General features: G+C 64.8%; 2 protein-coding genes across 3 annotated transcripts in view; both read left to right on the plus strand.

Annotated features, from left to right (window-relative positions):
* Positions 1-13,966, plus strand: part of MRPS2 (mitochondrial ribosomal protein S2) — a 229,276-nt gene that overhangs the window by 209,041 nt on the left and 6,269 nt on the right. The gene's annotated exons all lie outside the window — the stretch shown is intronic.
* Positions 1,457-12,157, plus strand: PPP1R26 (protein phosphatase 1 regulatory subunit 26). Of its 2 annotated transcripts, XM_059658477.1 has the most exons (4): positions 1,457-1,697; positions 5,134-5,264; positions 6,206-6,346; positions 6,583-12,157. In XM_059658477.1, the coding sequence occupies exon 4, from the start codon at positions 6,641-6,643 to the stop codon at positions 10,178-10,180; it is 3,540 nt and encodes a 1,179-aa protein (XP_059514460.1). In that variant the 5' UTR covers positions 1,457-1,697; positions 5,134-5,264; positions 6,206-6,346; positions 6,583-6,640; the 3' UTR covers positions 10,181-12,157. The 2 variants fall into 2 exon arrangements, with proteins under 2 accessions (XP_059514460.1, XP_059514458.1); XM_059658475.1 differs by lacking the exon at positions 1,457-1,697 and having other exon boundaries at positions 4,846-5,264.

A 13,966-nucleotide genomic window follows, 5' to 3' on the forward strand; every position in this document is an offset into this window, starting at 1 on the left:
TTACTTTTTTCCCTCCTTATTTTTTTAGTTGATGTTTACAGAGCGGAAGGGAGGGGGGAAAAGAGAAGCATCAATGAGCAGAACATCGATCGGCGGCCTCCACACGCCCCCTCCTGGGGATCAAGCCCGAAACCTAAGCATAGGCCCCGACCGGGAATCGAACCTGCGACCTTCTGGTGCACAGGACGAAGCCCAGACAACTGAGCCACGCCCGCCAGGCAAGAATATGGCTCTTCTAATGAGAAAGCATTGTTTATGAAAACAGCTCGCTGACGCACTGAAACCGTGTTTCATGGGTTTCTTGACACTTGGCCGCCACAGTTCCCGGACGGCTGGAGACTAGAAATACCCCTTCCCCGGCCGGGAAAAGCCACTGGTTTTTATTTTCCCAAACGCTGGCGTTTTCAACACGGGAACGGACGCCCCGTTTACCCCCAAATCCCGTGTCGGCCGCAGAGGCAGCCGGCAGGGCGGACAGACGGACGGACAGGTGACGTGGCTATCGTGCTCTTGTCCGGCCCCGTGCACAGTGGGGCTCATCCCCACGGCCCCGGCACCCTGCGCAGCACCCGCGACACCGCAGGCCGTGGGCGAAGATCTCTGATTGTTTGAGAAATAAAACTGGGAAAGCGTCCAAGCCTCTGTTCAGTGACAGAACCCGAGGGTCCCTCCCCATCCCCAACAGGCCAGGTGTGGGGACAGGAGGCGTGGGGTGTGGCACCAGGCCCCCCACTCCCTCCTCCAGCGCCCACACACGCTCAGGGGCCCTGTGGCCAGTTCCTCCCTCCCTCCCTCCCTCCCTCCCTCCCTCCCTCCTTCCTTCCTTCCTTCCTTTTTATTGATTTCAGAGAGGAAGGGAGAGACAGAAACTCCCATGACGAGAGAGAATCTTTGATGGGGCGCCTCCTGCACACCCCAAGGGGGATGGAGCCGGCAACCCGGGCCTGTGACCTGATCCATAGGTCGCAGCTCAACCACTGAGCCACACCAGCTGGGCCCAGGGCCAGTTCTTGAGTGACCGCGGGCAGCTTCTGTGAAACACTGGCTGGAACCGGGCGGCCTAGCTTCCTGGGCCATGACCCGGAGGAAGGCCGGGCGGCCGGCTGGATGGAGGGCCGGCCCTGCGGCGCGCAGCTGGGGGCACCGGGGGCGGGCAGAGGGACGGCCGCTTCCAGGGGGGAGCCAGGCTCAGCCTGCTCAGAGCCGGGAGCTCCCGCAGGGGGGATGGGGGTGCAGGCTCGGGCGCGCACACGGGGGACCCCGGACTTGCCCGAGCTCCTCGGGACGCGGCAGCTCAATCCCAGCCACGACCCCCGAGCCCAGCAGCGCCGGCGCCTGCCCGCGCCCCACCTCCAGCGCGCACGCCCACCTCGGGGCGCAGGGGAGGGCCTTCCCCGACTCCCGGCACCGAGGGGTCGAGGGCAGGGCGGCCCACCCCCCCGGGGCCCGCCTCCGCAGGGGTGCGGGGGTCCGACGTCACACCCGCCATCTGGTCACCCGCGGCGCCAGGACCCGCCGGGGCCCCGTCCGGGGCGGGAGGGGGCGCCCCGGCTCCGAGCGGCCGGCAGGTGGGCGCGCGCTCGCCGGGCGGGGGTCCGGCCGGGCCGCGCGCCTCCCCCGGAACTGGCCGTGCCATTCCCATGATGCCCAGCCAGCGGGCACGGCTTCCGGAGCGCGCCGCCGCGCCGCCGCCGCCGGTAGGTCCGGGGAGGGGGCACCGGGGGTCGCCCCGCCCCGCGCGCCCCGCCCTCCGTGCGGCCCCGGACGCCGGGCGGGGGGGCGGGGAGCGGCGCCGGGAGCGGGCGGCCCACCCCCTCCGCGCGGCCGAGGGGCGGGGCGCCGGGACCCCGCGGCCCCGCGCGCCCCCCGCGCGCCGCTCCTCCCCCGGGACGCGGGCCGGACCGGCCGGCGCTGGGTGGGGGCGGCGAGGGGCCGGGCGGCGGGCGGAGGGGGGCGCCGCGCCGGGAAGGAGGGCGGCGGGCAGGCCGCAGTCGGCGGCGCCGGGCCGGGGAGGGCGCGCGGGGCGGAGGCGCGATCGCCGGGCGCCGGGGCTGGTACCGCCCGGGCGGGTGTCGCGGCGCCCGAGGCAGCCCCTGGCCCCGCCTCCGCGTCGCGGGCCCTGCGCGTCCCACGGTCCTGGGAGCTGGCGGGGCGCGGGGCGCACCTGGAAAGGCGCAGGTGAGGGCCCGCGGGCAGCTGCCGGCCGGCCCGGCGCCCCCACCTCGGAGCGCGGCCCGAGGACTCCCCCACGCCCCACCCCGACCCCGCGGATGGACAGTAGCGTCTGGCGCAGCTTCCGGGAGGTCACTGGCGCCCCGCCGGCCCCTGGACCCCAGAAGCAACCCGGTGCAGACTGCGTGGGGCTGCCCTCCCCGCGGGGGTCTCACCCTGACGTGGCTGAGGGCCTGGTTGCGACCTCAGCAGAGGGGGTGCGGGCGAAAGCGCCCCCAGGAAGGGAACCCCGTGCTCAGGGTCAGAGGGCAGGACTGGGTCAGCTGGGAGGGCCTCACCTGCCTCGGGCCCCAGGCACCAGCGTGGCCCTGCAGCTGTGCTTGGGGAGACCGAGCTGCAGGATTGTGAGGTCTGACCTCCTATCTGGCCCACAGGCCCACCTCCCACCTGCCGTGGGCCTGCCGGGCCCTCCCCTCCGAAGCCCGGGGACGCCCCCCTGGCAGGCACCAGGGGCTGGACCACTGTGGGTGATGTGAGGGGGGGGGATTAGGTGATGGGGGGGGCATTAGGTGATGTATGGGGGCATTAGGTGATATGTGGGGGCATTAGGTGATGTATGGGGCATTAGGTGATGTATGGGGCATTAGGTGGTGAATGGGGGACATTAGGTGATGTATGGGGCATTAGGTGGTGAATGGGGGACATTAGGTGATGTGTGGGGGGCATTAGGTGATGTATGGGGGGCATTAGGTGATGTGTGGGAGGCATTAGGTGATATGGGGGGCATTAGGTGATGTGTGGGGGCATTAGGTGATGTGTGGGGGTATTAGGTGATGTGTGGGGGGCATTAGGTGATATGGGGGGCATTAGGTGATGTGTGGGGGCATTAGGTGATGTATGGGGCATTAGGTGATGTATGGGGCATTAGGTGGTGAATGGGGGACATTAGGTGATGTGTGGGGGCATTAGGTGATGTATGGGGCATTAGGTGATGTGTGGGAGGCATTAGGTGGTGAATGGGGGGGCATTAGGTGATGTTTGGGGGTATTAGGTGATGTATGGGGGGCATTAGGTGATGTGTGGGGGCATTAGGTGATGTATGGGGGGCATTAGGTGATGTATGGGGCATTAGGTGGTGAATGGGGGACATTAGGTGATGTGTGGGGGCATTAGGTGATGTATGGGGCATTAGGTGATGTGTGGGAGGCATTAGGTGGTGAATGGGGGGGCATTAGGTGATGTTTGGGGGTATTAGGTGATGTATGGGGGGCATTAGGTGATGTATGGGGGCATTAGGTGATGTGTGGGAGCATTAGGTGATGTATGGGGGGCATTAGGTGATGTGTGGGAGCATTAGGTGATGTATGGGGGGCATTAGGTGATGTGTGGGGGCATTAGGTGATGTGTGGGGGCATTAGGTGATGTGTGGGGGCATTAGGTGATGTGTGGGGGCATTAGGTGATATGGGGGGCATTAGGTGATGTGTGGGGGCATTAGGTGATGTGTGGGGGGCATTAGGTGATGTGTGGGGGCATTAGGTGATGTGTGGGGGCATTAGGTGATATGGGGGGCATTAGGTGATGTGTGGGGGCATTAGGTGATGTGTGGGGGGCATTAGGTGATGTGTGGGGGCATTAGGTGATGTGTGGGGGCATTAGGTGATGTGTGGGGGGCATTAGGTGATGTGTGGGGGCATTAGGTGATGTATGGGGGCATTAGGTGATGTTTGGGGGTATTAGGTGATGTATGGGGGGCATTAGGTGATGTATGGGGGGCATTAGGTGATGTATGGGAGCATTAGGTGATGTGTGGGGGCATTAGGTGATGTATGGGAGCATTAGGTGATGTATGGGAGCATTAGGTGATGTATGGGGGCATTAGGTGATGTGTGGGGGCATTAGGTGATGTGTGGGGGGCATTAGGTGATGTGTGGGGGGCATTAGGTGATGTGTGGGAGCATTAGGTGATGTGTGGGGGCATTAGGTGATGTGTGGGGGCATTAGGTGATGTGTGGGGGGCATTAGGTGATGTGTGGGGGCATTAGGTGATGTATGGGAGCATTAGGTGATGTTTGGGGGTATTAGGTGATGTATGGGGGGCATTAGGTGATGTATGGGGGCATTAGGTGATGTGTGGGGGCATTAGGTGATGTGTGGGGGCATTAGGTGATGTGTGGGGGGCATTAGGTGATGTGTGGGGGGCATTAGGTGATGTGTGGGGGGCATTAGGTGCAGGGAGCCGGGCTGTGCAAGATCCGCGGCCGGTGTTCTCCGCCCGGAAGAGGGTGTCCAGGGCCCGCCACCACTTTTCAGTCTGGCAGCGCGGCTTTGGGGTCCGGCTGGTGTCCTCCCAGCAGGCTCTGACCTGGCCTGGCCTCTCGGGGGCAGGGGCAGTGTGATGGAGGGAGTTCTCCTGAGCGGTTCCCCTCGGGCAGTTGCTTTAAAGCACAGGCTGTTGCTGCGGACAGACGCCCCCGAGTGTTTATTTGCGAGGAGGCCAGGCTCTACAGCCAGCCGCCGCCGTCCGCTCGGTAAACACCGGCCGCCGGTTCTCTCCGGCTTTGCCTGCTGGTGTGGAAACCACTGCGGCCTGTCCCCCCCAGCCCACCCCCCACCCCCGGGACGGGGCCGTTTTTACGGGCGTGTTTGAGGGTTAGCCTTCTCCCCCAGGCTCTCCACACCCAGGCCCCTCCGTCGCTGGGCCCACTGCTCTGCGGCTGGGACGTGAGGGCAAGGACGTGGGCGGCAGGGACGGGGGCTGGGCCACCTGCCTCCGCCAGCGTCCCAGTGTCCGGCTGTGGCCGGGGCTGGTAAACTAGTTGTGATGAACTCTATTTGGCCTCAGGGCAAATCTTCCAACATTTAATTTTGGGCCCTTAAATTGATGCTGTTTCTTTCCATAAAGATATACATATATGGTCGCCTGGGAATTCAGTGTCTCTGCCTCTCCCTATCCTGGCAGCACAAAGTCTCTCTCACACGCGGGAAAGGACCCCACGCGGGCAGGTGGGGCGATGGAGACCTCAGGCCCGCGACGCACCAACGTTGGCCGCTTTGTCCAAACTCTGGACCTGCGCTTGAAGAGAGTTTCACGTAAGTGGAAGAAATTCCTTGACACTGAAGTTCCTGGTCTGTGTGTGTGTGTGTGTGTGTAATATATATTTTTTTTATTTCAGAGAGGAAGGGAGAGGGAGAGAGAGAGAGAGAGAGAGAAACCTCAATGATGAGAGAGAATCATGGATCGGCTGCCTCCTGCACGCCCCACACTGGGGATCGAGCCCGCAACCCAGGCCTGTGCCCTGACCAGGAATCAAACTGTGACCTCCTGGTTCATAGGTCGAGGCTTAACCACTGAGCCATGGCAGCTGGGCTACATTTGACATCTATATATATAAAAGGCTAAAATGCTAAGAGTCCGACTGTCCGACCGGTCACTATGACGCGCACTGACCACCAGGGGGCAGACACTGAACGCAGGAGCTGCTGTGATGCGCACTGGCCACTTACAGAGAAACGGCACCGCGGGCCTGGCGCCCACAAAGCAACCCTCAGCTTCCCCCAAGTGGGACACAGGCTCCGCCCCCACCCCAGAGTGACAGCCCACCAATCGCAGCTGACGCTGCCGTGACCCCGTGGCGCAAAATGCGGCCCACAGCCCAGCCTTAAACGGTCATTGTAGGCACTGGGTAATGACGTCACATAGCAACACCCGGCTTCCTCTCCCTAGCGACTAGCCTCCTTGCAGTTTCTTCAGCCCAGGAACAGGACTTGCTTTATAGCCAGGTGGAAACATTTTACACTTTAACCAAATGAAGGCTTTTCCCGTGCCTCATCTCACGTAATCCTCACAAAAGTCCTGGAGTAGGTAGATAAGAGACTTGGTGGAATATTAAGATATTTCTTCTAATTAATTTCCTTTCAATGTGCTCGAATTCGTGCACCGGGCCACCAGTTTTCAAATAAAAAGTGACTCTTTAAAGATGTTTGGGGAGGCGATTGCTGAACTGTTCACCTCTCGTAATGTTCTCTCTCAGGGGCTCGCTGCTCCCGTCAAGAATGAACCGACCCCCGGGGTCCCTCCCGCTCACCCCCTAGGGTCCGAGTCCTCCTGCCCTTGAACCTGCAGAGAAGGGTGTGCGGCCTTCATCGCCCGGACCCCTGGGCAGCCTCCTAAGGTACAAGCAGCCTGTTCCTCTCAGAGAAGGTGGAGGTGCTGAGTGGGCGCAGGGACGGGAAAGGGCAGACACGTGTGCGCTCCCGTGGGCGCTTTCGGGCGGGCGGCTGGCGAAGACGCGTCTTCCTCCTGGGCCCTCCCGGCAGCCCTCCCTGCGCGGCCCAGGACGCTGAGGCCACGCGGCCACCGGCGCGGCCCCTCCCGCAGCGCGTCTCACCGTGTGCGCTCTCCCCGCAGGATGTGAAGCGAGCGGCCGGCAGCCTGGCCCCTGCGTGCCCCCCGGTCGGTCGCTAGGATGTTCCTCATGAACGCGCCGCCCGTGCTCCCTCTCCAGTCCGCGTGGGAGGCCTGCAGGCCGCCGGGGAGCTGCAGGTTCCCGGGCCGCCTCTCGGAGCCGGAGGGCGCGGCCGGTGCAGCGGTGAGCGCCCGGGTGCAGATGCTCATCAGCTCGCTTCGGGGCGACCGGACAGCGCGGGGCCGGAGCCAGGAGCGCGCCCTGCACCGGGGCCACCGGGGCCGCCACGCCCAGCCGGCCGCCGCCCCCGCCTGCGGTCTCGTTGCTCATTTTGACCCCGAGAGGAAGGAGGAGGCCTCGGACCCCGGCCCCTCGGGGCGGGACTCAGACAGTGACGATTCCGTGGACCGGGGCATTGAGGAGGCCATCCAGGAGTACCTGAAGGCCAAGAGCGGGGCCGCCCAGCCCGCGGCCGCCGACCAGGACCCTCGGTGCACGCCGGAGCCTCCTCCGAACAGTACCCCGACTACCCTGTGTCCCCCAAAGCGGGCCCCTGGCTCAGGAGGCATCCCTGGTGGCCGCATGGGAGCCGGTGACCACGTGGGAGCCGGTGGCTGTGTGGGAGCCGGTGGCCGCGTGGGGGCCGGTGGCCGCGTGGGAACTGGCCAGGCCCCGGGCTCCGCCTCCCCGGGCAGCGTCAGCAGCGAGGACTCCTTTGAGCAGAGCATCCGGGCGGAAATCGAGCAGTTCCTGAGCGAGAAGAGACAGCACGAGACCCCACAAGGTGACAGGCCTGCGGACAGAAAGCCCGACCCTGGCGACAGCCTGGCCACACCCGCCCTCAGGTCCAGCAGAGAGCCGGTGGGCAAGGCGTCCCGGCAGGACGCGGCGGGAGCGTGTAAGGAGTCTGTTTTCCAGAACCCTCCCCGGTGGGCCCCGGCCGCCGCGCAACCCAGGAGCCTCAGGTCCAAGGTCACCGCCGAGCCGGAGAGCGTGGGCGGCCCGAAGCCCGCACCCCCCAGGCCGGCCGCCCCCTGCCCCACGGCGGACGCCCAGGGGAAGGGCCGGCTCCGGAGGAACCTGGGCGCCGGGCGGAGGGGACAGGGCGTCAGGAGCGCGGGCCCGGCCCCCGTGCGCGCGGCCGACTCCAGCAGCGACGATGGTATTGAGGAGGCCATCCAGCGGTACCAGCGAGCGAAGAGGAGGGAGGCGAGCGGGGACCTGCCCCCGAAAGCCCCGGCCGGGGAGCAGCAGCCCGGCCCTCCCGCCCACGGCGCCGGCCACGCCACAAAAAGTGCCTTGCCCTTCACCCCCAGGAAAGCGCCAGGCAAGAGGAAGCCAGTGGCCTCGAAGGCTGTGGACCTGGGCCCGGGCGGGCTTGACCCCGACCCTCCGTCCGAGCCACCAAAGGAACCCCAAGCCCCCGCCGCCCCGGGGGGCACAGCGGCCAGGAGCCGGTCTGCGGACGGGGCCTCGTGCCGCGCGGACACCTCCGCCGAGCTGATGTGCGCCGAGGCGATCCTGGACATCTCCAAAGCCATCCTGCCGGCCCCGGGGGAGGGCGGGGACGGACCCCCGGCCGCCAGCCCGCTCCCTTGTCCCTCCCGTGTGCCTTCCCGCTCGGACGGCGACAGCAGCTCCGTGGACAGTGACGACAGCATAGAGCAGGAGATCCGGAACTTTCTGGCGCTGAAGGCCCAGTCGGGGACTCTGCCGGCCAGAGCGGACACCTGCCCGCCGTCCGCACAGAGCCCCCCGCCGCCGCCGGGCCCCCGCGGGCAGGCTGGCGGCCCCAAGGCCCCCGTCTCTCGGACACCGGAGCCTCCGCTGAGCTGCAGGAGGAAACGCAGGGGCGGCGGTGGCGCCGTGCGGTCGTCCACACCCAAGAAAGCGAGAGAGGCGGTGCAGGAGGGCGCCCCGGACCCTGGCCCCGGCGAGGCCCCTGGCAGGGACAGCGAGGCCAGGGGGCAGCGCCCCCCCTGCAGGACGGCCGGGCTGGGGGGTGAGCACGGAGCCACGGACGCGAGGGGCGGGGTGTCGCCGGGCCCCGGGAAGGTGGCCGAGGCCCGCAGTGTGGACGGGAAGGAGAGCTCTGAGGACAAGAGCAGCTCGCTGGACAGCGACGAGGACCTGGACTCGGCCATCAAAGACCTGCTGCGGTCCAAGCGGCGGCTCCGGAGGCGCGGGAGGGACCCCCGAGCCGGGGGCCGGAAGAAGGTCCGGTTCGGCAGCACCGAGGCGCGGGCCCCGGGTCCGCGGGCCGGCCCCCAGAGAGGCGGCCAGGACAGGAGCCCGCCCGTGGTGCTGAAGAGCTGCCTCTCCAGGTCCAAAAGGGGACCGTCCCGCGGCTTCTGCAGCCCCACGGAGGGCGCCGGGCCCGCGGACCCGCCCCAGGCCCTACCGTCAGCGCAGAGTCCTTTCCCCGGCGAGGCCGAGGCCCGCCCCCGCCCCCGCCACGGCCCGGCCGCCAGCCCCGGCCTCCGGTCTGATGACAGCAGCTCCGTGGACAGTGACGACAGCATCGAGCTGGAGATCCGGAAGTTTCTGGCCGAAAAGGCCAAGGAGACGGAGAGCGGCTCAGAAACTCCAGGAGCGGGCCCGGGGAGCGGGCCCAGGCCAGAGCCGCTGTGCCGGAAGGGGGCGGCCCCGGCCCTGACCCTGCAGCCGGGCGTGTGCACCCGGAGCCAGAGGGGCAGGGGGGGCCCTCAGCCCACATCGGGGCCCCGGGGCGGGCCCCGCACGGACCCCGCCTGCCTCCCCGCTGCTCCGCCCAGAAGCCAGCCGGCGCCTCCCCGGGGCAGCAGTGGGACGCTCTCGGCCAGGGGGTCCCCCGCGGGCAAGAGAAGCCTTCACCCTCCCAGAGACCAGGGCCCGCGAGGGGCATCCGGGACGGCAGAGGCAGATACCCGGGCACGAAGTCCCGGCGGGGCCTTGCCCGCGGCCTCTCAGAGCCGGAGCGCACCGACCCGGAGCCCGGGAGCCGACAGGGAGGGGGCGCCCCAGGCCGGCCTCACCCTCCCGTGGGGCGACTTTGCCCACCAGACAGCACTGCAGAGCACGTGGGCGCTGAGCTCAGGAGGCAGGGGCGTGGCGTGGAAGGGGGGCCTGGGGAGCGAGAAGGAGAGGGTGCCGGAGGGCCAGGCCCGGGGCCCCGCCGGCCCCACCACGGACCCCAGGAAGGGCCTGCCCTTCGCGGGCTTCTCCCCGCTGCTCCCCGCGCAGCTGTTCCACTTCGGGAGCAGCGCGTCCTGGGGGGCCCCGGCCGCCGGGCTCTTCAGCCCCGGGCTGAGCCTGCCGCTGCAGGGCCCCGCCTTCTCGGCCTTCAGGGAGGCCCCCGCTGGCCACGCGGGCCGGTTCGGACGCTCCCGCCTGCTCGGCAAGGAGGCCCGGCCCTGGCCCCGGAGGAGGGCGATCGGCTCGCGCGGCGGCGGCTGCGGCAGGAACTCGGGCTCCGACGAGGACGTGTTAGGCCTGCGGTATGGACGGCGGGTGGACGGAGACGAGGACCAGGCGGCCTGGGGCAGCGACACCAGCGAGCTGAGCGACACCTCCGTGGAGGACAGCAGCCCCGCGGCCAAGGGCACGATCCTCCAGCTGTGAGCAGGCGTCCTGGCGCCCGCGCGTCTGGGCCGTGCGTGGACGTGCGTGTAGAGGGACCCTGGGTAGGGGGACGGGCCGCTGGGGCCGCCCTGTACATATATGTACGCTAACGGGCAGCGGTGCCCTTATTTAACACGTGTGTCCTGGTAAATACGATTTTTGTAGCTTCTTTTGTAAATTATTTAAGTGCTGTAAAAACTATTTTTGGAAACGAGAGCTGTTGGGTTTTGTAGGGCGTCCCCGGCGGCGGTCCCGTCGCTTCCCCAGCTCGCCCTCGGTCCGCCCGCCACGGGCCAGTGCCCATGACTCCGAGCTGGCACTCGGGTGACTGCTGTGGAAACGTCCGCTGTGCCTGGGGGGCAGCGATCGCACCCCCCGGAGCACCCTCTGAGCCCTGAGGTCTCCGTCCGGAGGTTCCTGGACATCGCCGGTTAGCGGGAACCCTGGGCCGGAGGCTGACACGTCCCCTGAGCACCGCGGCCGCAGCCTCCGACCAACACCCACAAAGCACAGATGCCAGCGAGGACCCCGCCGCCCGGGGCCTGTGCTGTCTCCCATCCAGTGCTGTTCCGTGGCCACAGGCAGCAGCTCAATAAAGCGCCCTGTGCACGGAGCCTCTGCCCCCATTCTCAGTCTGGGCCCTGCACATGGCAGGCAGCCCGTGCGCTTCTGTGTCCATGTCCAGAGCATGATGAGGTCTCAGGTGCCCGGCCGGCCACGGCCCAGTGGCTGGGCATTGAATCATGAACCAGGAGGTCAGGGTTCGATTCCCGTCAGGGCACAGGCCCAGGCTGTGGGCTCCATCCCCAGTGGGGAGCGTGCAGGAGGAGGCAGCCGATCCATGATTCTCTCTCATCATTGATGTTTCTCTCTCTCTCTCCCTCTCACTTCTCTCTGAAGTCAAATTTCTTAAAGACACATTTTTTAAAAACAACAAAGGTATTGTCACCTTGACCTCCCGCCCCCCAGAGTTCATTGAAGGGGCCGTTAGAGGGTGAAGCAGGGCAAATCCCGCCCTCCCGGCCTGCACCCCACAGGCAGGCTGCCGGGAGGGGCTGGGGGCGAGGTCTGCAGACCCTCGAGGTGCTGGCCACTCCGGTGCTGTTTTCACGTTGACATATGTCACAATATATTCGAAACCTCTTATCCTGATCGACTATAATTAACAGACAAACGGCCACTGAAGACAAACGCAGAAGCAGAGATGGAAATAAGCTTTCAGAGGAAGGAGTTACTGGTTTTAAGCAAACTCGGCAGCTAAATGACGTGACAGCAAAGTGCCACGGGGTTTGCTCTCTGAGGGGAGGGGAGAGGGGGGGAGATGAAGGAGCTGGGGGGCGGAGCGCGGTTTCCAGGAGCCGTGGGCACCCCATCCAGCGCCCTGTGGGGCGGCTGCTGTCGCCCCCTGTTCCGGTCACCCCCCATGTTCCGATCGCCTTGTCTGTAGTTGTTCTGGTTGGGAAGGAACTCAGTACACGGTCCGAAGGGAAGTTTCGTTTCTCCTGGGCCGGCCGCGCTGTGCGATCACCCACACGGGCAGGCGAGATCTGGGGGCATCCAGCTCGCCCTGTGGGTCTAACTCTTTCCCCTCAGGACACAGATTCCCGTGTGAAAAGAGGCTAAAGAGATAAAAGGTTCCGGGACCTTTCGTGGCTGGAGCCCCTCTGACTTGTGTGAATTTGCAGGAAGTTAGGGCCAGGAGGTGGAGCAGACGCTGGGGCCTCGCCCCTCCCAGCACCCCCCCAAGGCGGACCCTAACCTTCCCATCGGAAACGGGAAAGGGCAGGAGTAAGACTTGCCCCAGGTGAGGGACTCAGAGGAGGGGACAGCACAGCGGCAAAGCCCTTTGCAAACCGCAGGCGGCAGGTGAACGGGGAGGAACAGGCCGGTGGCGCCCGGACGCGGACGCGGAGCCAGAGCTGCAGACAGCGACCGGGTGTGGGGAAGACGCGTGTGCACAGAGGTGTTTCCCTCCTTCAGACACCCCCTCCGCTTAGAATAGACACAGTGCAGCGCAGTGATGGCAAACCGGTGACACGCGTGTCAGAGGTGACACGCGAACTCATTTTTTTGGTTGATTTTTCTTTGTTAAATGGCATTTAAATATATAAAATAAATACCAAAAATAGAAGTCTTTGTTTGACTATGGTTGCAAATATAAAAAAGTTTCTATATGTGACACGGCACCAGAGTGAAGTTACGGTTTTTCAAAATGCTGACACGCCGAGCTCAGAAGGTTCGCCATCACTGGCCTAGCGCCGCCTCATCGGTAGCGGCTGTTAGAAATGGCGGTCATTGGCCACGATCAACTACGGCCCTTCGGTGCCCACCGTGCCAGCCCTCGGTGACGCCGGCGGAGCGCTTAGCACCCATTTTCATTTTTTTTTTAGGAAAATAAATATGGCTCACTTACTTTGTTGTTCATCCTCACCTGAGGCTATTTTTCCCATTGCTTTTCAGAGAGTGGGAGGGGGGGAGGGAGCGAGAGAAACACATTGGTATGAGAGACACATTGACTGGCTGCCTCCCGCACTCGGCCGGACCAGGCGCAGGGAGCAAACAAGCCACCCAGGTGTGTGCCCTTGACCAGGAATCAAACCTGAAACCGTGGGGCTGGGGGCTGCCGCTCTCACCACTGAGCACACCAGCCAGGGCTAAATACAGCTCACTTCTCATGACCTTTAACTCACCGGTCTTTTCCTTTAAGAGACCTTTGCTGGTTGTGACTCAGTTGGTTGAGCGCCATCCCGGGCGCCAAGAGGTCACCGGTTCGATTCCCCATCAGGGCACATGCCCAGGTGGTGGGCTCCACCCCCAGCAGGAGGCGTGCAGGAGGCAGGCGATCCATGTTTCTCTCTCCCTTCCTCTCGCTCTAAAAAATTAAAAACCTGTTTTTAAGGGAGAGAGAGACTTCTGCCCGCCTGAGGTGCGCAGGCACTGCCCACGCTCACCCCTCGAAGCCGGTTGTGTGGGGGCCGCCTGCATCTCTGCCTGCATCTCGGTCAGCGGGCGAGCCCAGCGGAGCCTGGAGCCGCGGAGAATGGGGATCCTGTCCGGGCCAGGGGTCTCCCCTGGCACCTGGCTCGGGCAGCCGCCTCGTCACGGGGGTCTCGGCCTCGCCGCGTCTAAGGCAGGAGAAGCTGTTTGTGCTGGTTTTAACCCCCCCCCCAGGCTGCCCCCCTCCGTGCAGTGGCCAGGGGAGGACTCCCCTTCTGCTGAGTTCAGAACCTGGGGTGGCATCAGGCACTCTTTTCCTTCATTTATTTCATCAGAGGACCAAACCGGGAGGCGTCCGTACTTTGGTGTTTGCACGAGGGGAGGTCAGAACTGAGCTCTCGGGCGCCGGGGCCACGCTGGCTTCCTGCTCTGGGTGCGGGTCCTGGCTCAGGTCGCTTCGTGTCTTTTTACTTCTTTTCTTTTCTTTGTTAATCCTCGCCCGAAGATATTTCTATTTTTCCCATTGATTTTGAGAGAGTGGGAGGGAGGAGGGGGGGGGAGAGATCAAGGTGAGAGACACATCGATGGGCCGCCTCCCACCTGGGACCCCTAGAGCTCGAACCTGCAGCCAGGTCCGTGCCCTCGAACTTGATCGGGAATCGGGCCCGTGATCCTCGCTGCTTGGCCGACGCTCCGACCACGGGGCCGGGCGGGCCGGGGCTCAGGCTTGTATCTTTTTACTAAATGTACTGGTTTTCCCTGGAAACCACTGTCATTCCAGATTGGACACAAGAGTGTTGCCAAGATGTTTACTTCGGGTGCTCATAACCAACGGTTTTAATGAAGAAA

This window comes from Myotis daubentonii, chromosome 11, assembly GCF_963259705.1.
Source record: "Myotis daubentonii chromosome 11, mMyoDau2.1, whole genome shotgun sequence".
NCBI lineage: Eukaryota > Metazoa > Chordata > Mammalia > Chiroptera > Vespertilionidae > Myotis > Myotis daubentonii.